This window comes from Staurois parvus, unplaced genomic scaffold, assembly GCF_062004578.1.
Source record: "Staurois parvus isolate SC_StPar_1 unplaced genomic scaffold, SC_StPar_1.0 ptg003258l, whole genome shotgun sequence".
NCBI classification, from domain to species: Eukaryota; Metazoa; Chordata; class Amphibia; order Anura; family Ranidae; genus Staurois; species Staurois parvus.
The window spans coordinates 111,211-135,108 of NW_028321054.1; the positions used below are offsets into that span (position 1 = coordinate 111,211).

The following is a 23,898-nucleotide window of genomic DNA, read 5'->3' on the forward strand; positions in this document are numbered from 1 at the left end:
AGAGGCAATCGGATATTCCCTGGATCCACTTTCCCTATAAATGTTATATCCGTTTTTGTTTTTTTTTTGTAGTTTTTCAGTTTTGTACAGATGGAAGCAGTCTGAACTCCCCTCCCCCTATGATGGAGACTCCGACCAGGGCCATGGATAAGGGGGTACCACCAGTCCTCCTGTACGGGGCCCAGGCCAGCAGGGGGGCCCAGGCAGCCTGGTTAATTGGATGTGGGCAGGGACGGTGATCGGTATGTTGGGGGGGAATTTAATTACTGGGACTGATCCCCTGTATGGTTCTCTTTGCAGTAGTTGAAAGCCGGCTTCTTCTCTCTCCTGATGGCGTTCAGCTGCTGCAGAGAAGAGCCATACAGGGGATCGGTTCCAGTAATTTTCCAGTAATCTTCCCCATTCTCAGTTTGAACTTCACAAGTGGTCTTCACCACGTCTAGATGCCTCAGTGCATGGAGTGAGATCACCTGTACATGAAGTCCTTTCTATGGATGTAGTAGAGCTCGGCGTACATTTACAGCAGTGCCAGATAGCAGACGTGTCACGTGACCTGGACCCACGCAGTCCTCCAGGAAGTGGGCGTCGTCTCCAGCCTGGCGTGCACCACGGAATGTCTTCAACGGCCGCCATTTTCTGCATCGTGTGAGACATCTGAATATCTTCCCATCACAGTTGTAGCACATCGCCGTGCTGCATGGATTCACATTCAGTCCGGGTTCACGCTGATGCGCAATTATTATAATTATTATTATACAGTATTTATATATCGCCGAAGGGTTTGCTCAGCGCTGTACATTATAGTGGGGACAGAACATGAGACAATACAGTAACAATACAATACACGAGGGGTTCGAGGGCCCTGATCCTGGGAGCTTACAATCTAGGAGGGAGGGGGTAGAGGTACAGGAGGAAGTGGCTGTGGGGGATGGAATGGAGTGAGGAGTGGAGGAGATCGGCTGTTATGTGAGGGTGGGGTAGGCTTCCCTGAAGAGATGGGTTTTCAGGGAGCGCCTGAAGGTGAGGAGGGTAGGGGACAATCTGATGGATTGGGGTAGGGAGTTCCAGAGGATGGGGGTAGTCCTAGAGAAGTCCTGCAATCGGACGTGGGAGGAGGAGACCAGGGAGCTGGCGAGTAGGAGGTCCTGTGAGGAGCGGAGGGCACGGGTAGGGTAGTATTTGGGTATCAGGTCGGTTATGTAGTTTGGGGCGGCATTGTGAATGGCTTTGTAGGTCAGAGTTAGCAGTTTGAATTTGATGCGTTGGGCAATCGGGAGCCAGTGAAGGGATTGGCAGAGAGGGGGGGAGGCCAGTGGAGGGAATGACAGAGGGAGGTGGAGGACACTGAATGGAGGCCAGTGGAGGGATTGGCAGAGGGGGGTGGAGGCCAGTGGAGGGATTGGCAGATAGGGGTGGAGCCAGTGAAGGGATTGGCAGAGGGGGTGGAGCCAGTGGAGGGATTGGCAGAGGGGGGTGGAGCCAGTGGAGGGATTGGCAGAGGGGGGTGGAGCCAGTGGAGGGATTGGCAGAGGGGGGTGGAGCCAGTGGAGGGATTGGCAGAGGGGGGTGGAGCCAATGAAGGGATTGTCAGAGGGGGGAGGCGGATGTGGAGCGGTTGGTGAGGTGGATGAGTCTGGCCGCTGAGATCAGGATGGTCTGGAGTGGGGATAGTCTGTTTGGGTAGGCCGGTGAGGAGGGAGTTGCAGTAGTCCAGGCGTGAGATGATGAGGGAGTGTACGAGTTGTTTGGTGGTGCCTGGGGTGAGGAACGTGCGTATCTTGGAGATGTTGCGGAGGTGGAGCCTGCATGACATGATAGTGATTGGACATGAGGTTGGAAGGAAAGGTGTGAGTCCAGGGTGACACCCAGGACTTTGGCTTGTGGGGTGGGACTGATGGTGGCGTTGTTAGTCGTGATGGAGAGGATGGGGTGGGGGGGGGGGGGAAGATTAGGAACTCGGTTTTGGACAGGTTTAACTTGAGGAAATGGAGCGACATCCAGTCTGATATGTCGCTCAGTAGGTGTGTGATTCGGGCGGAAACCGAGGGGGTGAGGTGGGGGGTTGAGAGAGAGATTTGTGTGTCGTTGGCACAGAGGTGATAGTTGAAGCCGCGGGAGTGTATCAGTTTGCCGAGGGAGGAGGTGTAGATGGAGAAGAGGAGGGGCCCGAGGACAGAGCCTTGAGGGACCCCAACAGAGAGGGGGAGGTGGTAGCATTATAGGTAACACTGAAGGAGCGTTGGGATAGGTAGTTTTCAGCGAATTCCGCACCGCATCAGAATCGCACGCTGTTCATGCGAACCGCTGCGGGTGTGTATGTTTACAAAACCCAAAATCGCTCCGCAAAACGCGGTGCGATGTGCAGAATCAGATCACATAGGTGTGAATACCCATGCTATCCGATTCTAGTGCGGACCAGAACAAGGGTCCTGCATCTTCTTGGTGCGATGTGATTAGACATAAAATGTACCGCTCCGATTGCACCGCGCACAAATCGCATGTGGTCTGCAGGGATTGCGGTGCGGTTTCTGTGCGAATCACATTTGATGTACCGCACCGCATGTATGTGACCCCGCGCTCAGATGTCATTGTATACACCAGGCCCGCCTTCCAGTGCTGACACTCTGCTCTCTCCACAGGTGTATTCTGAAAATGGATCATCACTGCCGTATCCTTTCATTTATGAACCGATATTGGAAGATTGCTGACCTATAACAAACGGACAGGATGGGGGTTTAGACTTTGTGCACTTCACTTGCTGCATGCTTGTTCCAGGTAGGTGACTCGGCAAGCAGTAAAGCAAGGACAGGAAAGACAACCTCTGAGCCCGGGTTCAATAATCGCACCCCGTTCATACGAACCGCTCTGGGTGTGTATTTTAACCTCTTCACGCCAGCCGAGCGCAAATGTGCGGCCTCCCGGGGTCTGGGCCTAGACGCTGAGCGGCCGCACGTTTGCGTTCAGTTATAAAATAAGATGTGCTGAGAGCGCTCCCAGCACACATGTCCGGTACTCACGGAAAGTTACCGGTCTTCTCTTTCGATAGGGACCTTTCCTGATCATGTGACCACAGCGACAGCACATCACGGCGGTCACATGATCCCCAAACCCTGCCCCGCCTCCCGGCTTCTGAAACCCTTAACCATTAGCCGCCCGGCCAATGGCCGTTTGGCGGCTTGAAAAGCGCTGCAGCTTTCCGGGTGCACGCCATTTGGTGTGCTCCCGCACATGCGCGGTTGCAGAGCGACGCAGCAGTGCGATCTGTCACCGCCCGTGCACCTCGGACACGGCCGATGACAGATCCGAGTACCAGCTCCCGTTGCCGGTACCATGTGACCTGCTGTGACCAATCACAGCAGGTCACATGACATTTGTATACAATGGATGGCTTCATTCATGATGCCATCCATTGTATACTAATGCCTAGCTGTGAATGGTCACAGCTAATCACATGCACATGTCATGTGATTAGCTGTGACCAAATCACAGCTAAGCACAAAAAAAAAAAAAAAAAAGCTGAATGAATCGATTTAATTCAGGTAAATGCTTGCTTATAGCAAAGTAATTCTTTGCTATAAGCAAATTGTGTAAAAAAAAAAAAAAATACTGATCACTTCCCCAAAGTAGTACAGTGTTACTATGGTAACATTGTACTATTTTGGTCATAGTAAAATATGAAAAAAAATCTTAAAAAAAATTAAAAAAATGTAATAAAAAATTAAATATAATAAAAAAATTAAAAAAAATTAAAAAAAAAATATGTATATTTTTTTTTTCATACTGTCACCAGTCAGTGTCGCTGTTCACCGCCATGCCAGTTATATGATGACGCTGTACTGCACTGGTGACAGTATGTAAAAAAAAAAATAGTGAAAATAATTTTTTTAATTTTTTCATTTTCCGAAAAATTATGACAAAAAAATACAACTTCAAAAAACTCGCCATGCCTCTTATGAAGTACATCGGACTGTCTACTCTGCAAAAAGGGGTCATTTGGGGGATATCTGTACTGTCCTGACATTTGGGGGATATCTGTACTGTCCTGACATTTGGGGGATATCTGTACCGTCCTGACATTTGGGGGATATCTGTACCGTCCTGACATTTGGGGGATATCTGTACCGTCCTGACATTTGGGGGATATCTGTACTGTCCTGACATTTGGGGGATATCTGTACCGTCCTGATATTTGGGGGATATCTGTACTGTCCTGACATTTGGGGGATATCTGTACTGTCCTGACATTTGGGGGATATCTGTCCTGTCCTGACATTTGGGGGATATCTGTACTGTCCTGACATTTGGGGGATATCTGTACTGTCCTGACATTTGGGGGATATCTGTACTGTCCTGACATTTGGGGGATATCTGTACTGTCCTGACATTTGGGGGATATCTGTACTGTCCTGACATTTGGGGGATATCTGTACTGTCCTGACATTTGGGGGATATCTGTACTGTCCTGACATTCTTGGACCTCAAGAAATTAGATTGGCTGTCAGTACTTCAGGATTGATCAATATTCAGATCTATCCCATAGTTTGTGAACTCTATAACTTTCCTACAGATAAATAATACATCCTAATTTGGGTTATTTTCACCAAAGACATGTAGCAGAATACATCTCGGCCTAAATTTATGAAGAACAATTATTTATTTGTAAACTTTTATAACAGAAACAAAGAAAAATGTGGTTTTTTTTCAAAATTTTTGGTCTTTTTTTGTTAATTTAGCAAAAAATAAAAACCCCGGCGGTGATTAAATACCACCAAAAGAAAGCTCTAGTTGTGTGAAGAAAATGATCAAATTTTAGTTTGGGTACAATGTTGTATGACCGCGCAATTGTCATTCAAAGTGTGAGAGTTCTGAAACCTGAAAACTGGCCTGGGCAGGAAGGGGTTAAATTGCCCGGTATTGAAAAGGTTAAAGGGCCAGGAGGCGTCGGAGTGAAGGGGTTAAAAAAAGAACATGTGCCGAGAGCGCGCCCTGCACGCTCCCAGCACACATGTCCGGTACTCACAGGTCCCGATCTCCTCTTTCGATCGGGACCTCTCCCGATCATGTGACAGCGTGTCACGGCGGTCACATGACCCTAAACCCCGCCCCACCTCCCGGCTTCTGAAACCCTTAAAGGGCCAGGAGGCGCCGGTGTGAAGGGGTTAAATTGATGACGCCCCGAAATCAGTTTGCAAAGCCCGATGTGCAGAATCGGATTGCAGAAGTGTGAACACCCATGTGATCCAATTCTGGTGCGGACATAAAAAACTGTCCTGCACTTTTTTTGGTGCTAATGCGGTGCGAATAGAGCCATACACAATGTACGCCTCCGATCGCACCGCACAGAAGTCGCATGTGGTTTGCAGGGAATGCGGTGCGGTTTCTGCTCGAATCACACGCGATGTGTGGTGAAGTGTGAACCCGGGCAGAAACTGATTTGCAGCATCAGCGCTCAGTGTGGTGTTATTCATTCAGAAACAAGCATGTGGGAGGGAGGCGGTGCGGATTCCAGCATTGCCCTGAGTGCAGGTACCATAGAGTGCAACTTCCTGCCGCAGACGCTGTCAGACCCCCAGAGGCCAGCTTCACACCTATGCATTTTGCAGAAACGCATTTAGTCTGTTTAACAAGGTTTCCTAGGGGACACATTCACACCTCTGCGTTTTTCAGCCACTGCGTTTTTAGAAAGGGTCAGCGACTTTTTTAAACACAACACAATGCATTTTTGGTTCTATAGACTTCAATGGACACACAGCAGAAACACATGTAGTGCATTTTTGGACATGTGTGACTTTGATGCAACTTTGGATGGGTGTGCACTAATAGGAAAGTATGACAGTTCTGTTTATGTAGTGCAACTTTACACTCTCTGGCCCTTAAGTAGCATCAAAGTTGCATCCAAGTCCCACCCATCCAAAGTTGCATCCAAGTCCCACCCATCCAAAGTTACATCCAAGTCCCATCCATGTCCCACCCATCCAAAGTTGCATCCAAGTCCCACCCATCCAAAGTTGCATCCAAGTCCCACCCATCCAAAGTTGCATCCAAGTCCCACCCATCCAAAGTTGCATCCAAGTCCCACCCATCCAAAGTTGCATCCAAGTCCCACCCATCCAAAGTTGCATCCAAGTCCCACCCATGTCCCACCCATCCAAAGTGGCATCCGAGTCCCACCCATCCAAAGTGGCATCCGAGTCCCACCCATCCAAAGTGGCATCCAAGTCCCACCCATCCAAAGTTTGGATGCTTGGATTTGTGTCCTCGGTGGGTTTTCCCTCTGGCAACCTGTTATAATGGATGGATCAGGATGCCGGTAGACTGGCTGCCTGTTATAATGGATGGATCAGGATGCCGGTAGACTGGCTGTGTGTTATAATGGATGGATCAGGATGCTGGTAGACTGGCTGCCTGTTATAATGGACGGATCAGGATGCCGGTAGACTGGCTGCGTGTTATAATGGATGGATCAGGATGCCGGTAGACTGGCAGCCAGTTATAATGGATGGATCAGGATGCCGGTAGACTGGCAACCTGTTATAATGGATGGATCAGGATGCCGGTAGACTGGCTGCGTGTTATAATGGATGGATCAGGATGCCGGTAGACTGGCGGCCTGTTATAATGGATGGATCAGGATGCCGGTAGACTGGCAGCCAGTTATAATGGACGGATCAGGATGCCGGTAGACTGGCTGCCTGTTATAATGGACGGATCAGGATGCCGGTAGACTGGCAACGTGTTATAATGGACGGATCAGGATGCCGGTAGACTGGCTGCCTGTTATAATGGATGGATCAGGATGCCGGTAGACTGGCTGCCTGTTATAATGGATGGATCAGGATGCCGGTAGACTGGCAGCCAGTTATAATGGATGGATCAGGATGCCGGTAGACTGGCAACCTGTTATAATGGATGGATCAGGATGCCGGTAGACTGGCTGCCTGTTATAAAGGATGGATCAGGATGCCGGTAGACTGGCGGCCTGTTATAATGGATGGATCAGGATGCCGGTAGACTGGCAGCCAGTTATAATGGACGGATCAGGATGCCGGTAGACTGGCTGCCTGTTATAATGGATGGATCAGGATGCCAGTAGACTGGCGGCGTGTTATAATGGATGGATCAGGATGCCGGTAGACTTGCTGCGTGTTATAATGGATGGATCAGGATGCCGGTAGACTGGCAACGTGTTATAATGGATGGATCAGGATGCCGGTAGACTGGCTGCGTGTTATAATGGATGGATCAGGATGCCGGTAGACTGGCTGCCTGTTATAATGGATGGATCAGGATGCCGGTAGACTGGCTGCCTGTTATAATGGATGGATCAGGATGCCGGTAGACTGGCGGCCAGTTATAATGGATGGATCAGGATGCCGGTAGACTGGCAACGTGTTATAATGGATGGATCAGGATGCCGGTAGACTGGCATTGTGTTATAATGGATGGATCAGGATGCCGGTAGACTGGCTGCCTGTTATAATGGATGGATCAGGATGCCGGTAGACTGGCATTGTGTTATAATGGATGGATCAGGATGCCGGTAGACTGGCATTGTGTTATAATGGATGGATCAGGATGCCGGTAGACTGGCGGCCAGTTATAATGGATGGATCAGGATGCCGGTAGACTGGCGGCCAGTTATAATGGATGGATCAGGATGCCGGTAGACTGGCAACGTGTTATAATGGATGGATCAGGATGCCGGTAGACTGGCGGCCAGTTATAATGGATGGATCAGGATGCCGGTAGACTGGCTGCCTGTTATAATGGATGGATCAGGATGCCGGTAGACTGGCTGCCTGTTATAATGGATGGATCAGGATGCCGGTAGACTGGCAACGTGTTATAATGGATGGATCAGGATGCCGGTAGACTGGCAACGTGTTATAATGGATGGATCAGGATGCCGGTAGACTGGCAACGTGTTATAATGGATGGATCAGGATGCCGGTAGACTGGCAACGTGTTATAATGGATGGATCAGGATGCCGGTAGACTGGCGGCCAGTTATAATGGATGGATCAGGATGCCGGTAGACTGGCTGCCTGTTATAATGGATGGATCAGGATGCCGGTAGACTGTGGAGGTGGTAAGGTGGCCTTTGCTCTCCTCTGCCGAGTTTTCCTGGGGAACCTCCAACACATCTTCATACTATTGGAGGGCCATTGAGGACAGCAGTCAGTAGGGTGGGTCTTCTCTGTTGCCGAGGCTCCTTAACTCGCTCACATCTCAGCGTGGCTCAATAACTGTGTCGGCCATTACAACCATCGCTACTTCTTCTCCTTCTGCCTTTTCATGACCCTCGGCTGCATTTACTGCAGCATCAGCAGCCGCATTATGTTCCGTGAGGCCTACGCAGCCATCGAGGTGAGATGATTACAAAGGGGCCACCGTCCAAGGTGGAGGGGCATTACTGCACTTGTGTCATTTAAAGGATTTGTCCACTCAAAACCCATATACTTCTGTGTAGATGCCAGCAGTGGCGTAGTGTGTGGTGGGGGAGGGGGTAAGTACAGTCGCCCCGGGTGCAACATTTAAAGGGGGCGTACATCTGAGTGCCCTCCGATAGATTCCCGGCAGCGCCTGTACTGGAAGCCCCAATCCCCATCTAGGAGAATAATGGCAGAGGCTGCCGGGCTGACCTGAGTGGAGCGATGCAATGTCTGGACGGTGCTCCGGTACTCGGGATGACTTTTAGTGTGCGGACCGGATGACTCCTCCCTGCATGACACTGCAAAGACTGACACCGGCTGCAGGAAGTGACACCAACAAGCCAAGGAGTCCGTGTTCCACAGGGAAAGTTTACATACAAGGCGAACGTTGGGACTGTGGCAGGTAGAGGGCGAGCAGGACGGGAATAGGGCGGCAGGGAGGTGGGCGGTGTGCTCTGCTGCTCATAACATGGATATTGCTAGAACAGGCTGTTCCCTTAGTGCCTCTAGGGTGCCCCTTTACATCCTCCTTCAGAGTGTTCCCTTAGTGCCTCCTGGGTGCCCCTTTACATCCTCCCTCAGAGTGTTCCCTTAGTGCCTCCTGGGTGCCCTTTTACATCCTCCTTCAGAGTGTTTCCTTAGTACCTCCTGGGTGCCCCTTTACATCCTCCCTCAGAGAGTTCCCTTAGTGCCTCCTGGGTGCCCCTTTACATCCTGCAGAGTGTCTCTTTACATCCTTCTCCATAGTGCCCCCTTAGTGGTACTAAGCGGACACTCTGGAGGCACTAAGTGGGCACTCTGGAGGAGGATGTAAAGAGACACTCTGCAGGATGTAAAGGGGCACTCAGGAGGCACTAAAGGAACACTCTGAGGGAGGATGTAAAGGGGCACCCAGGAGGCACTAAGGTAACACTCTGGAGGAGGATGTAAGGGGTACTCTGGAGGAGGTTGTAAGGGGCACTCTGGTGGATGTAAGGGGGGCACTCTGGAGGATCTAAGGGTTCTAACATAGTACCTCCAGAGTACCCCCTTAGTACAGTAGTACTAAGCGGGCACTCTGGAGGCACTAAGGGGGCACTCTGGAGGAGGATGTAGGGGGGCACTCTGGAGGAGGATATAGGGGGGCACCCTGGAGGAGAATGTAAAGGGCACTCTGGAGGAGGATGTAAGGGGGCACATTGGTGGATTTAAGGGGGTACTCTGGAGGTACTAGGTTAGTATCCTTAGATTCTCCAGAGTGCCCCTTTCATCCTCCAAAGTGCCCCTCTATTACTACAAAGGGGGCACTCAGGAAGATATAGGGGGCACTGTGGAGGATGTAAGGGGGCACTCTGCAGGTACTAAGTACACTTAGATCCTCCAGAGTGCCCCTTTCATCCTCCAAAGTGCCCCTCTATTACTACACAGGGGGCACTGTGGAGGATGTAGGGGGCACTCTAGAGGATCTAAGGGTTCTAACATAGTACCTCCAGAGTGCCCCCTTAGTACAGTAGTACTAAGCGGGCACTCTGGAGGCACTAAGGGGGCACTCTGGAGGAGGATATAGGGGGGCACCCTGGAGGAGAATGTAAGGGGCACTCTGGAGGAGGATGTAAGGGGGCACTCTGGTGGATTTAAGGGGGCACTCTGGAGGTACTAAGTACCCTTAGATCCTCCAGAGTGTCCCGTGTCATCCTCCAAAATGTCCCTTTAGTACTACTAAGGCAACACTCTAGAGGATGTAAGGGGCACTGTGGAAGATGTAAGGGGGCACTCTGGTGGATTAAAGGGGGCACTGTGGAGGTACTAAGTGCCCTTAGATCCTCCAAAGTGTCCCTTTAGTACTACAAAGGGGGCACTCTGGAGGAAGTTCTAAAGGTCCACAGGTTAGGGGGCACAAATTACTTGCCTTACCCCGGGTGCTGAAAACCCACCCTGCGCCACTGGATGCCAGTATGTGGCATCATCAACTGGCTTGTTATGTCCCTGGATCTGAGTTCACAGTTCTATGCAAAGGCCATAGCCATTTGGAAGAGGAATTAAAGCCCCACTCTGGGATCAGTTTTGTCCCCCCGTGTTTGCTATAAAATAAAATCCTTATATAACTTACCCTAAGCAGCGGTCATGTGACGCTGCAGCCCCAAGCCTGCCCCTCAACCTTTTTAGTTGTGTCCATGTCAGTGCCTGCAGGACACAGACACATTGAATGTCCAGCACCAGGGTCCTATCTGGACCAAGAAGAGGAACACGTCATCACAGGGCACTGGCGATCTCAGGGGGGACATCACAGCACTGGATCAGCAGGCCCCCACCTGGAACTGGAAGTTGCAAGGGACCTGGAAGGGGGACCTAGGTGAGTATTACCTTCACAAGGTAAGAAGGAAACAAGTGGTTAATACCACAGGTCAGAGGTGGGAGGGAGGCTAGTGAAAAAATGGTCTTAGCCCGGAGTGGGGCTTTAACATTAATCTGCGACCAAGCTATGAAAATAAATGATTCACCCGAAACAAGTTTGTAGGTATAAGTTGGGACTGGCGACTTCCAGATTTTTTCCCGCTTACAGTCTCATTGACCACTTGAAGGCACTCTGTTCACACGGCAAAACAATGTCATCAAACAACGCAAGATGTGTGTGGGGTGTCCAGCCTCTGTCCTGCTGCTGAAAGCCCAAACATTGTTCAGACGGGAGGTAGAGATACAAAGTAACATTGTTTATAAACATCAATCAGACAGAAGTCAGAGAGATACAAAGTAACATTGTTTATAAATATCGATCAGACGGGGGATAGAGAGATACAAAGTAACATTGTTTATAAACATCGATCAGACGGGAGATGGAGGGATACAAAGTAACATTGTTTATAAACATCGATCAGACGGGAGATGGAGAGATACAAAGTAACATTGTTTATAAACATCGATCAGACGGGGGATAGAAAGATACAAAGTAACATTGTTTATAAACATCAATCAGACGGAAGTGAGAGAGATACAAAGTAACATTGTTTATAAACATCTATCAGACGGGAGATGGAGAGATACAAAGTAACATTGTTTATAAACATCGATCAGACGGGAGATAGATACAAAGTAGAAAAAGTGTATTAAAATCCTATTTCCATGACGATAACAGGAAAGGAAAGCCTTGTTTGTCCTTCGGTGATATATTTTTTCTTTGTTGTGTAATGACAAGTAATTGCAGAATAATCCGCCCCCAGCAGAAATGTAATAATTCCACAAAGGAGATATACAGATGAGAGGACTGAATGGTGTATTCTGCGATGGGGTTCCAGTTTACACCAGGGGAGTCCAGCCTGCGGCCCAACGCAAAACTGTAAACTTGTGGCAGTTCCCAATTGGAGGGACGCATCAAAGTGGCATGAAGTCAATAATTTTCTAATGGGCAAATTAAAAAGAAGAAAAAGCAAAATGCATAAAAAAAGTGTCAAAATCACATGCTCAAAAATGCAAAACGCACCAGAAAACACATCAATTGCAACACGCAAATGTGTGAACCTAGCCAAGGAGTTTGACAGGCTGCCGACAGCGGGCCTGCACTGTGCCATCCAACCGCAGCCGGTGAGCTGATCCCACATGGCTCCGGCCAGCACAGGAACGCCTGGAGGGATGCTGTGTCTTCAGTAGTACCGGCAGTACACACAGGGACTCCCACTTTCTAGCACCACCCAAGTAAGTGCCGCATGACCAGATCTGGGGGGTGGGGTAGTAGCCCCCAAACCCTCAACCACCATCCCTGACACTGCCTGGCCGTCTCCCGTCCCTCCTATGTACACATAGCTGAAATCTAATCATCCACCCAACTTCTCCTGTTCAGCTATCCATGGGCCCCATTCACACTTTGCGATTTTGAATCACTGCAATTCCACCCGTGATTCCAAATCTCATGGCAATCGTGGCAAAATGCACCAATGCAGAGCTTGTCGCCCAAAAAGGAGCAGGAGCTTCGTGTGGGCAACTACTTCTACTTATGTTGTGCAACAGTCGCAGCAAAATTGCACCACGTTTGAGGTGCTGGTAAGAATGAATGGCACCCAAGCACACGTGGTGTGTTTTACCAAGGTTGCAGTGCGATTTTTTTTTTTGAATCGCGGGCAAAAACGCCACGATTCCGCCCATGATTCAAGATCATGATGTGTGAATGGGGCCCTAATTGTTGGTGGGTTTTTTTATGGTGTGGCCCAAGACCATTCCTCTTCTTCCAATGTGGCCCGGTAGAGTCAAAAGGTTGGACACCCCTGGTTTACACCATTAAACCGGCTGGACACCCCTGGTTTACACCATTAAACCGGCTGGACACCCCTGGTTTACACCATTAAACCGGCTGGACACCCCTGGTTTACACCATTAAACCGGCTGGACACTCCTAGTTTACACCATTAAACCACCTGGACACCCCTGGTTTACACCATTAAACCGGTTGGACACCCCTGGTTTACACCATTAAACCGGTTGGACACCCCTGGTTTACACCATTAAACCGGCTGGACACTCCTAGTTTACACCATTAAACCACCTGGACACCCCTGGTTTACACCATTAAACCGGTTGGACACCCCTGGTTTACACCATTAAACCGGTTGGACACCCCTGGTTTACACCATTAAACCGGCTGGACACTCCTAGTTTACACCATTAAACCACCTGGACACCCCTGGTTTACACCATTAAACCGGTTGGACACCCCTGGTTTACACCATTAAACCGGTTGGACACCCCTGGTTTACACCATTAATCCGCCTGGACACCCCTGGTTTACACCATTAATCCGGCTGGACACCCCTGGTTTACACCATTAATCCGGCTGGACACCCCTGGTTTACACCATTAATCCGGCTGGACACCCCTGGTTTACACCATTAAACCGGCTGGACACCCCTGGTTTACACCATTAAACCGGTTGGACACCCCTGGTTTACACCATTAAACCGGTTGGACACCCCTAGTTTACACCATTAAACTGGCTGGACACCCCTGGTTTACACCATTAAACACAAATCAGAAATAGCAGCTTCTGTATCGCCCTTATGACAGGTTCTCTTCATTCCAGGAGAAGTGATGTCAGGGTTGGACTGTGCGCTTGGCTTTACTATATAGACCAGTCACCATCTATAATAAACAGCCCATTAGATGTGTGATGGTAATTCTTTGCAGTGTTTGTGCCGCCCTTTGGTGAGCTCAGCACCCTCCACTGTATGCGGCCAGATGATGATTGGCTTTCCTTTCCTCATTGTTGAGGACCTTTTAGCGGGGTGGGGATATGGCGGATTCATCATGGCGGAGTTCACTTGCTTTACAAAGCTGAATTGTCTTACCTCCCACCGATGTACAGCCTAGTCCTTCAGCATTCTTGTCCTACGTTCAGTATATTGCCTGGGGTAGGTTTGTGAGATGTTCTGTAGAAACTACTACACCCCAATAGTTACCCCATACTTCATCTCTGCATATTGGGGGGGGGGGGTTTAGGGTCCTGTTTAGCTGGACAGGAAGGTAACTTTGGTCATATTTCCCTCTTATCAGAAATTCAAGCACCAGGAGAAGGAGAGGCTGACGTTTGCAGGCAATGAGGTGGGCTGTGTTGTCTGGTTATTGCCCTTCACCAATGTTGGAGGGTTCCTTCTGTGCACGGGCTGTCCTAAACATTGCTTCCAGCATGTCCCCTGTCGTCTCTTCCTGCTTCCTCCTTGTGTTGGTGGATGGTTGTCTCGTGTCACTAACCTGCATTCGCTTTTATCCGGTCCTTCATGTTCCAAACCTGTGTAGCCTTCCATATGGTCTACCATGGTGATATGTAATGCCTTGAAAAAGTCTTCCTCCCCCTTTGAAATGTTCCCCATGTTGTCGTGTGACAACCAGAACCGCCAATGTATTTTATTGGGATTGGATGTGATAGACCAACACAAAGTGGCACATAATTGTGAAGTGGAAGATGATAAATGGTTTTCAACATTTTTTACAAATATGTGAGAACTGTGGTGTGCATTTGTATTCAGCCCCCGTTACTCTGATACCCCTAACTAAAATCTAGTGGAACCAATTGCCTTCAGAAGTCACCTAAATAGTGTCCAACTGTGTGTCATGTGATCTCAGTGTAAATCCAGCTGTTCTGTGAATTCCTCAGAGGTTGTTAGAGAACATTAGTGAACAAACAGCATCGTGAAGGCCGAGGAACACACCAGACAGGTCAGGGATAAAGTTGTGGAGAAGTTTAAAGCAGGGTTAGGTTATAAAAAAAAAATATCTCCAGCTTTGAACCTCTCACGGAGCACTGTTCAATCCATCATCCAAAAATGGAAAGAGTACGGCACAACTGCAAACCTACCAAGACATGGCCGTCCACCTAAACTGACCGGCCGGGCAAGGAGAGCATTCATCAGAGAAGCAGCCAAGAGGCTCATGGGATCTCTGGAGGAGCTGCAGAGATCCACAGCTCAGGGGGGAGAATCTGTCCACAGGACAACTATTAGTCATCACTCCACAAATCTGGCCTCTATGGAAGGGTGGCAAGAAGAAAGTCATTGTTGGAGGAAAGCCAGAAGAAGTCCTGTTTGCAGTTTGTGAGAAGTCATGTGGGGGACACAGCAAATGTGGAAGAAGGGGCTCTGGTCAGAGGAGACCAACATTTAACTTTTTTAGCCTAAAAGCAAAACGCTATGTGTGGTGGAAAACTAACATTGCTCATCACCCTGAACACACCATCCCCACCGTGAAGCATGGTGGTGGCAGCATCATGTGGTGGGGATGCTTTTCTTCAGCAGGGACAGAAAAGCTGGTCAGAGTTGATGGGAAGATGGATGGAGCCAAATACAGGGCAATCTTAGAAGAAAACCTGTTAGAGTCTGTAGAAGATTTGAGACCGAGGCGGAGGTTCCCCTTCCAGAAGGACAACGACCCGAAACATCCAGCCAGAGCTACAATGGAATGGTTTAGATCAAAGCATCTTCATGTGTTAGAATGGCCCAGTCACAGTCCAGACCCAAATCCAATGGAGAATCTGTGGCCAGACCTACAGTTGTGACCAAAATTATTCAACCCCCAATGCTGTAAAGGGGTTTAGGGACTATAGTGTACATTTGGAATTGTATTCAGAATCAAATCCTACAAGGACGTTGTAACTACCCAAATGCAACTAAAATGACATCAATTGTTTATGTAATACAGTAGTAAATGGTTCTTATGTGGTTTCTTCATTGCCACAATTATTCAACCCCTTAAAGACTACCACTCTGAAGAACAGAGGTTCATACAGGTGCTTTCCATCAGGTATTGAAAACACCTGTGGATGTCACCGAGCAGCAATCAAGCATAATAAGCACCAATTAGGCAGCTTTAAAATGACTGTGATACTCAGCTCCTTCTAGACATTTACTGGTGTGGTTACAAACATGGTGAAGGCAAGAGAATGGTCCAGGAAGACAAGAGAAGAGGTGATTTCTCTTCACAGGAAGGGCAATGGCTATAAGAAGATTGCAAAGATGTTAAACATACCAAGAGACACCTTAGGAAGCATCATTCGCAAATTCAAGGCAAAGGGCACTGTTGAAACGCTACCTGGTCGTGGCAGAAAGAAGATGCTGACTTCGACTGCTGTGCGCTACCTGAAGCGTAGAGTGGAGAGAAGTCCCCGTGTGACTGCTGAGGAACTGAGAAAAGATTTGTCAGATGTGGGTACAGAAGTTTCAGCCCAGACAATAAGACGCACACTGCGTAATGAAGGCCTCCGTGCCAGAACTCCCAGGCGTACCCCCTTGCTGTCTCCAAAGAATAAGAAGAGTCGACTGCAGTATGCCAAAAGCCATGTGGACAAACCACAAAAGTTGTGGGATAGTGTTCTGTGGACTGATGAAACAAAATTAGAACTGTTTGGGCCCATGGATCAACGCTATGTTTGGAGGAGGAAGAACAAGGCCTATGATGAAAAGAACACCTTGCCTACTGTGAAGCATGGTGGAGGGTCAATCATGCTTTGGGGCTGTTTTGCTTCTGCAGGTACAGGGAAGCTTCAGCGTGTGCAAGGTACCATGAATTCTCTTCAGTACCAGGAGATATTGGATGGAAACGTGATGCAGTCCGTCACACACCTGAGGCTTGGGAGACGTTGGACCTTTCAACAGGACAATGATCCCAAGCATACCTCCAAGTCCACTAGAGCATGGTTGCAGAGGAAAGGCTGGAACATTTTGGAGTGGCCATCGCAGTCACCAGACTTAAATCCGATTGAGAACCTCTGGTGGGACTTAAAGAAAGCAGTTGCAGTGCGCAAGCCTAAGAATGTGACTGAACTGGAGGCCTTTGCCCATGAAGAATGGGCGAAGATACCCGTAGATCGCTGCAAGACACTTGTGTCAAGCTATGCTTCACGTTTAAAAGCTGTTATAACTGTAAAAGGATGCTGTACTAAGTACTAAGATTGAATGTCACTTGGGGGTTGAATAAAACTGATAATGCTGTGAGCACAGAAAAGACATTTGTGGTTATTTCATTATAACTGTTATGTTATATTTGTCTGACCTACAAGTGCCTCTTTAATGTAAATGTAAGCAAGATGACTGAATGATCAAAAGCAATGTCAAACTGGCCAAAACACTCAATTTCAGTGGGGGTTGAATAATTTTGGTCACAACTGTAAACATTGCTGTTCCCAGACGCTCTCCATCCAATCTGACAGCTTGAGCGATTCTGCAAAGAAGAACGGGCAGAAATGTCCCTCTCTAGATGTGCAAAGAGACATCCCCAAAAAGACTTGCAGCTGGAATTGCAGCCAAAGGGGGTCCTACAAAGTATTAACTCCGGGGGGCCGAATACAAATGTAGACACACTTTTCACAGATTTATTGGTCACAAATGTTGGAAACCATTTCTCATTTTCCTTCCACGTCACAATTATGTGCCGGTTTGTGTCGGTCCATCACATCCAATCCCGATAAATACATTGACGGTTTTGTTTATAACATGACAAAATGGTGAAAATTTCAAGGGGGAGGAAGACTTTTTCAAGGCACTGTATAGGTTATTTCTCAGACTTCCTAGTTCACTTCCCAGATACACAGTAACTGGGTCTGTGTTGATAGGCATTGGATTTCTGTCCATGGCATGAGTGTGAGATTCTTCTGAGATCCTACAAAATACATTGACAGATGCATCTGACCTGTAGCTAACCACCTTTTGACATGAACTTGACCTCCACCTAACCTGACTTTGACCTTCACCTGACTTGACTTTGACCTCCTCCTCCTGACCAGACTTTGACCTCCTCCTCCTGACCAGACTTTGACCTCCTCCTCCTGACCAGACTTTGACCTCCTCCTCCTGACCAGACTTTGACCTCCTCCTCCTGACCAGACTTTGACCTCCTCCTTCTCACCAGACTTTGACCTCCTCCTTCTCACCAGACTTTGACCTCCTCCTTCTCACCAGACTTTGACCATGTCCTCCTGACCAGACTTTGACCATGTCCCCCTGCCCCAACTTTGACCTCGTCCTCCTGACCCGACTTTGACCTCGTCCTCCTGACCCGACTTTGACCTCGTCCTCCTGACCCGACTTTGACCTCCTCCTCCACTTTGACCTCCTCCTCCTGACCAGACTTTGACCTCGTCCTGACTAGACTTTGACCTCCTTCAAGTAGAGTTTGTATTCCCATAGACTTGTGTGGGAATACAAAACCTGAACAAAAGCCACTGACAGCTCCAAAGATGTGCAAGTTAAAAGCTATTCCAATACATTTGCGGACTTTCATGAAAGGCTAAATAACATGGATTAGTGGTACCCGGACACTGGAACCAAGATGAAGTTATACATGCAAACTGCAGGGACTGGGGCTTATTTATCAAAAGATCTAAAGCAGATGTTTGTTGCCCATGGCCAATGTTCAGATTACATCCTCCATTCAGCCATGGTGCACCCGGAGAATGATAGGAAGAAGCTGACAAGCTGATTTTGGCAACAAGAACAGTTTTGCTGGGGGTCAGTAGGAAGGACCAGTGTGAGCGTTCCCTGTAGACTTCTCATGACTGTTTCTCGTGAATGAATGACGTTCTGGCGATTCTGTGAGGAAGCTTAGCATGCCCAGTCTTCTTCTACAAGTGTTTTGTTTAATGACTGTTTCACTTTAATTGTCGGATAATATGGTGGCCGTGAATGAATGTTTCTGGAAAATTATTATTTGGCCACCACAAGCATCAGATACATGTCCTCTTTCATACACTGGGCCCATTGCGGCAGGAATATTCCTGTAATTGATCTTTGTTCACATACACTAAAGGGCCAAGCCCAGCTAAAACGGATCATTTTCAGGTAGCATTTGGAAGGATGAATCACTCGGTTCTTCTCAAATCAGTTTAAGGCAAAACATTTCTCCAGTAGACTGTGTCTTAATGGCACCCCAATCCACCTTCCCAAAGCACCTTTATCAAAGCACACCCCAATGCATGGTAAGCAGCATACATTTCCCATCAGTTTTCCTGGTGCTCATGGTAGGAGGAGAGAAGAGTGGTGAACTCATCAGTTTGACGCTTCTCTCACTGTCCAGTCACAGGCTGGGGGCTTGTCCGGGATGACCTGGGGGCTGGTCCGGGATGACCTGGGGGCTGGTCCGGGATGACCTGGGGGCTGGTCCGGGATGACCTGGGGGCTGGTCCGGGATGACCTGGGCTCAGAGGATCAGGGTTGAATGATGTTGGACATCTAGTAGAAGACAAAAAGTAAATCTCTGGGTTGTCATGACTGACTTTTATAATTGAGTCTTGATTGACTTTCATATGGAAGACTCCCTTTGTATCCCTGGCAGGAGAAGAAACATCAAGTATTGTGTATGTGGCGATATTCCGTAACACTCGGGTTGGTGTTGTCAGTAGGGTTGTACCGATACCAGTGCCGTAACGAAGCATTTGCTCAAGTACTTGTCCTCCTGCAAATGCTCAGATATTAAAACCGACCTTGTCCCGGCCAGTTTGCAGTGCGATTTCAAAGCTTGTCCGGTCACATGACTCTAAAAATAGGTTTCGGTAATCGGTATCAGCGAGTACCTCCCCCACCATCTCTGTCGGGGTCCCCCAAGGCTCTGTCCTCAGACCCCTCCTCTTCTTCATCTACACCTCCTCCCTTGGCAAACGTATTCACTCCCACGGCTTCAATTACCACCTCTATGCCGACGACACCCAAATTTACCTCTCCACCCCCCACCCCACCCCCTCAGTCTCCGCCCACATCGCCCACCTCCTAAACGACATATCAGACTGGATGTCGCTCCATTTCCTCAAACTTAACCTATCCAAAACCGAGCTCCTGGTCTTCCCCCCCCCCACCCCGAGCCCCCCCCCCGCCCCATGCTCTCCATCACTACTAACAACGCCACCATCTCTCCCACCCCACACGCCAAAGTCCTGGGTGTCACCCTGGACTCCCACCTGTCCTTCCTGCCCCACATCCAACTCCTATCTAGATCTTGTCGGCTCCACCTCCGCAACATCTCCAAGATACGCACGTTCCTCACCCCAGACACCACCAAACAACTCGTACACTCCCTCATCATCTCACACCTGGACTACTGCAACTCCCTCCTCACTGGCCTACCCAAACAAACGCTATCCCCACTCCAGACTATCCTGATCTCAGCAGCCAGACTCATCCACCTCACCAACCGCTCCACCCCCCTCTGCCAATCCCTTCATTGGCTCCCGATTGCCCAACGCATCAAATTCAAACTGCTAACTCTGACCTACAAAGCCATTCACAACGCCGCCCGAAACTACATAACCGACCTGATACCCAAATACTACCCTACCCGTGCCCTCCGCTCCTCACAGGACCTCCTACTCTCTAGCTCCCTGGTCTCCTCCTCCCCTGCCCAATTGCAGGACTTCTTTAGGACTTCCCCCATCCTCTGGAACTCCCTACCCCAATCCATCAGACTGTCACCTACCCTCCTCACCTTCAGACGCACCCTGAAAACCCTCCTCTTCAGGGAAGCCTACCCCACCCTCACCTAACACCCGACCTCACCTAACAACTAACCTCCTCCACTCCTCCCACCACTCCATCCCCCACAGCCACTTCCTCCTGTACCACTACCCCCTCCCTCCTAGATTGTAAGCTCGAAAGAGCAGGGCCCTCGATCCCCTCGTGTATTGTATTGTTACTGTCTTGTCTCATGTTCTGTCCCCCACTATAATGTACAGCGCTGAGCATACCCTTTGGCGCTATATAAATACTGTATAATAATAATAATACTCGGTCTGCATCCATAATTCAAAGGAAAGCTTCTGTCTGTGTGGGAACCCAAGAGCTGGATGTGGATCTATAACCGTCTATATATCTTCTTTGCTCTTAGACCTTCTACAGTCAGACCCCCCCACCTACCTTCACCTTCAGGGAGAGAATGTTTCACAAGTGTATCATCTACCTCTGGGTACTCTGCAGGTAAGTTCACACAACTTTGTACATTGGAACTGGCCGCACCTTTTTTATATTGCTTTCACTAAGGACTATCCAGTGTACCAATAGACTGATCTTACAATTCGGTGGCAGCTCGTGTCATAAAAAAGGAATAAATCTCGCCGCAATATTAACCCACATTGGAGGGAAACGAGAAAATAAAAACAGCTGAGGAACTGCAGTCTATGTAATGTTTTATTTAAAGTAAAATTAAAGGCAAAGGGCAGAGCTGCCATTACAGTTCATGGGTTCCCCATACAGTCTACCTGGCAGGGTTCCCCATACAGTCTACCTGGCAGGGTTCCCCAATACAGTCTATCTGGCAGGGTTCCCCATACAGTCTACCTGGCAGGGTTCCCCATACAGTCTACCTTGCAGGGTCCCCCATACAGTCTATCTGGCAGGGTTCCCCATACAGTCTATCTGGCAGGGTTCCCCATACAGTCTACCTGGCAGGGTTCCCCATACAGTCTACCTGGCAGGGTTCCCCATACAGTCTACCTGGCAGGGTCCCCCATACAGTCTACCTGGCAGGGTCCCCCATACAGCCAACCTGGCAGGGTCTCCCATACAGCCAACCTGGCAGGGTCCCCCATACAGCCTACCTGACAGGGTCCCCCATACAGCCAACCTGTCAGGGTCCCCCATACAGCCTACCTGTCAGGGTCCCCCATACAGCCTACCTGTCAGGGTCCCCCATACAGCCTACCTGTCAGGGTCCCCCATACAGCCTACCTGTCAGGGTCCCCCATACAGCCTACCTGTCAGGGTCCCCCATACAGCCTACCTGTCAGGGTCCCCCATACAGCCTACCTGTCAGGGTCCCCCATACAGCCTACCTTGCAGGGTCCCCCATACAGCCTACCTTGCAGGGTCCCCCATAATGCTTACATGGCATGATCCCCTATACAGCCTGCCTGGCAGGGTCCCTCATAGAACCTGCCTGACAGGGTCCTCCAAACAACCTGCCTGACATTGGTCCCCATACAACCTGCCTGACAGGGTCCCCCATACAACCTGCCTGACAGGGTTCCCCATACATCCTGCCTGACAGGGTTCCCCATACATCCTGCCTGACAGGGTCCCCCATACATCCTGCCTGACAGGGTCCCCCATACATCCTGCCTGACAGGGTCCCCCATACATCCTGCCTGACAGGGTCCTCCATACAGCCTGCCTGACAGGGTCCCCCATACAGCCTATAGGGCAGGGACTGATGGGAATGTACAGTATGTATAAGGTTTCCTTTTGCGTAAATGTTGAGTATTCTCAGGAAGTGTGAAGTGAAGGTGACCGGGACTGGCGGGTAGGTGACCAGGACTGGCGGGTAGGTGACCAGGACTGGCGGGTAGGTGCTCAGGACTGGCGGGTAGGTGCCCAGGACTGGCAGACTGGCGGGTAGGTGCCCAGGACTGGCGGGTAGGTGCCCAGGACTGGCGGGTAGGTGCCCAGGACTGGCGGGTAGGTGCCCAGGACTGGCGGGTAGGTGGCCGTCCACCCATAGTGATGCATTGGTTCTTGTTTCTGCAGTTCTGTGGCTCTGGCGCTCGGCGCTCTCACGCTGTGGCACGCGATGCTCATCACCCGAGGGGAGACCAGCATAGAGCGGCACATCAACAAGAAGGAGAAGAAGAGGCTGCTGACCATGGGGAGGGTAAGCTGACCACATCCATGATGGCCGTCTATTTCCAGCTCCCACTGACACTGCAATACAGGTAGGGGGCGGTAGGGAGAGCCGGCAGGGAGCCTCCCAAAATCTTATGTAATCCGCCATTCATATCAGATTAAAGTGGAACTCTGCCGGATTATTGGCTATAAAGATCCTCCCCACCAGCACAGAGCCACCTATGGGCGTCCCTGCGGCGCCCCCCATATATTGCTGCTGTTAGCGGTCTCCTGTATGACTGACCCCTGGACCCTCTGTGACCTGACTTGGGACCGGCCAATCATTGCCCTCATTTGATGTCCATCAGTACTGACATGTCCTTGTTTCCTCACTGCAGGCGTTCTACAATCCGTACAGCTGCGGCCGCTGCAGCAACTGGAGACTTTTCTTCGGAGTTCAGACAAAACTGTAAGTTATCCTGAAATGTAACCATTTTCCTACCGCGTTCTACCCCAATGACGTCTACAGTGCGGTCCTGGGAGGGCGTCATATGATGTCCTCCCAGGACACGCCCCCTAGCGACACGCACCCGGCGCTGTCTGTGATCACTGATCACATGACATGGTAAAAGGCCAATCACAGCTGACCACCATGTAAATATAGTTGCCGGTTATCGGCAGAACTTTCCTCACCCTGTCACAGCATGAGAGCACTGCCGGGAACCAGCAACTGTCGAAGCAGACATCTGCACTGATGATCGGGGTACTGATCAATGCTGCCCGTCAGTTCCCAACAGTGCTGCCCGTCAGTTCTCAGCAGTGCTGCCCGTCAGTGCTACCTATCAGTGCCACCTATCAGTGCCTCATCAATGTATAGTACAGCATCATCAGTGCCTACTCATCAATGCCCATCAGTTCTGCCTATCAATGCCCATCAGTTCTGCCTATCAATGCCCATCAGTTCTGCCTGTCAATGCCCATCAGTTCTGCCTGTCAGTGCCCATCAGTTCTGCCTATCAATGCCCATCAGTTCTGCCTGTCAGTGCCCATCAGTTCTGCCTGTCAGTGCCCATCAGTTCTGCCTGTCAGTGCCCATCAGTTCTGCCTATCAATGCCCATCAGTTCTGTCTATCAATGCCCATCAGTTCTGCCTATGATTTTTCGTTTATAGTGCAACCTTCCCCCCCCCCCCTCACCTGCAAAAGTGATTAAATACCACCAAAAAGCTCTGTTTGTGTGAAAAAAATTATAAAAATGTCATATGGGTACAGTGTTGCATGACCGCACAATTGTCATTCAAAGTGCGACAGAGCTGAAAGCTGAAACTTGGCCTCAGCAGGAAGGGGGTGACAGTGCCCGGTAGGCAAGGGGATAAAAAAAAAAAAAAGCTGCCCCTCCCCACCTGTACTCATTAGTCTGTACACTATGCT

The 23,898-nt window shown here is 49.6% G+C and overlaps 1 protein-coding gene across 4 annotated transcripts in view; it reads left to right on the forward strand.

Annotated features, from left to right (window-relative positions):
• Positions 1 to 22,957, forward strand: part of ZDHHC16 (zDHHC palmitoyltransferase 16) — a 35,941-nt gene extending 12,984 nt beyond the window's left edge. For 2 of the 4 annotated variants that reach the window (XM_089667448.1, XM_089667449.1), the window contains exons 5-10: positions 2,640 to 2,668; positions 8,234 to 8,367; positions 13,950 to 13,997; positions 20,760 to 20,848; positions 22,394 to 22,517; positions 22,867 to 22,957. In XM_089667448.1, coding sequence (XP_089523574.1) covers positions 2,640 to 2,668; positions 8,234 to 8,367; positions 13,950 to 13,997; positions 20,760 to 20,848; positions 22,394 to 22,517; positions 22,867 to 22,941 — 499 coding nt within the window. In that variant the 3' untranslated portion in view covers positions 22,942 to 22,957. The remainder of the gene's footprint in view (positions 1 to 2,639; positions 2,669 to 8,233; positions 8,368 to 13,949; positions 13,998 to 20,759; positions 20,849 to 22,393; positions 22,518 to 22,866) is intronic. The other 2 variants (XM_089667450.1, XM_089667451.1) reach the window with 1 other exon arrangement.
• The last annotated feature ends 941 nt before the right edge of the window (positions 22,958 to 23,898 follow it).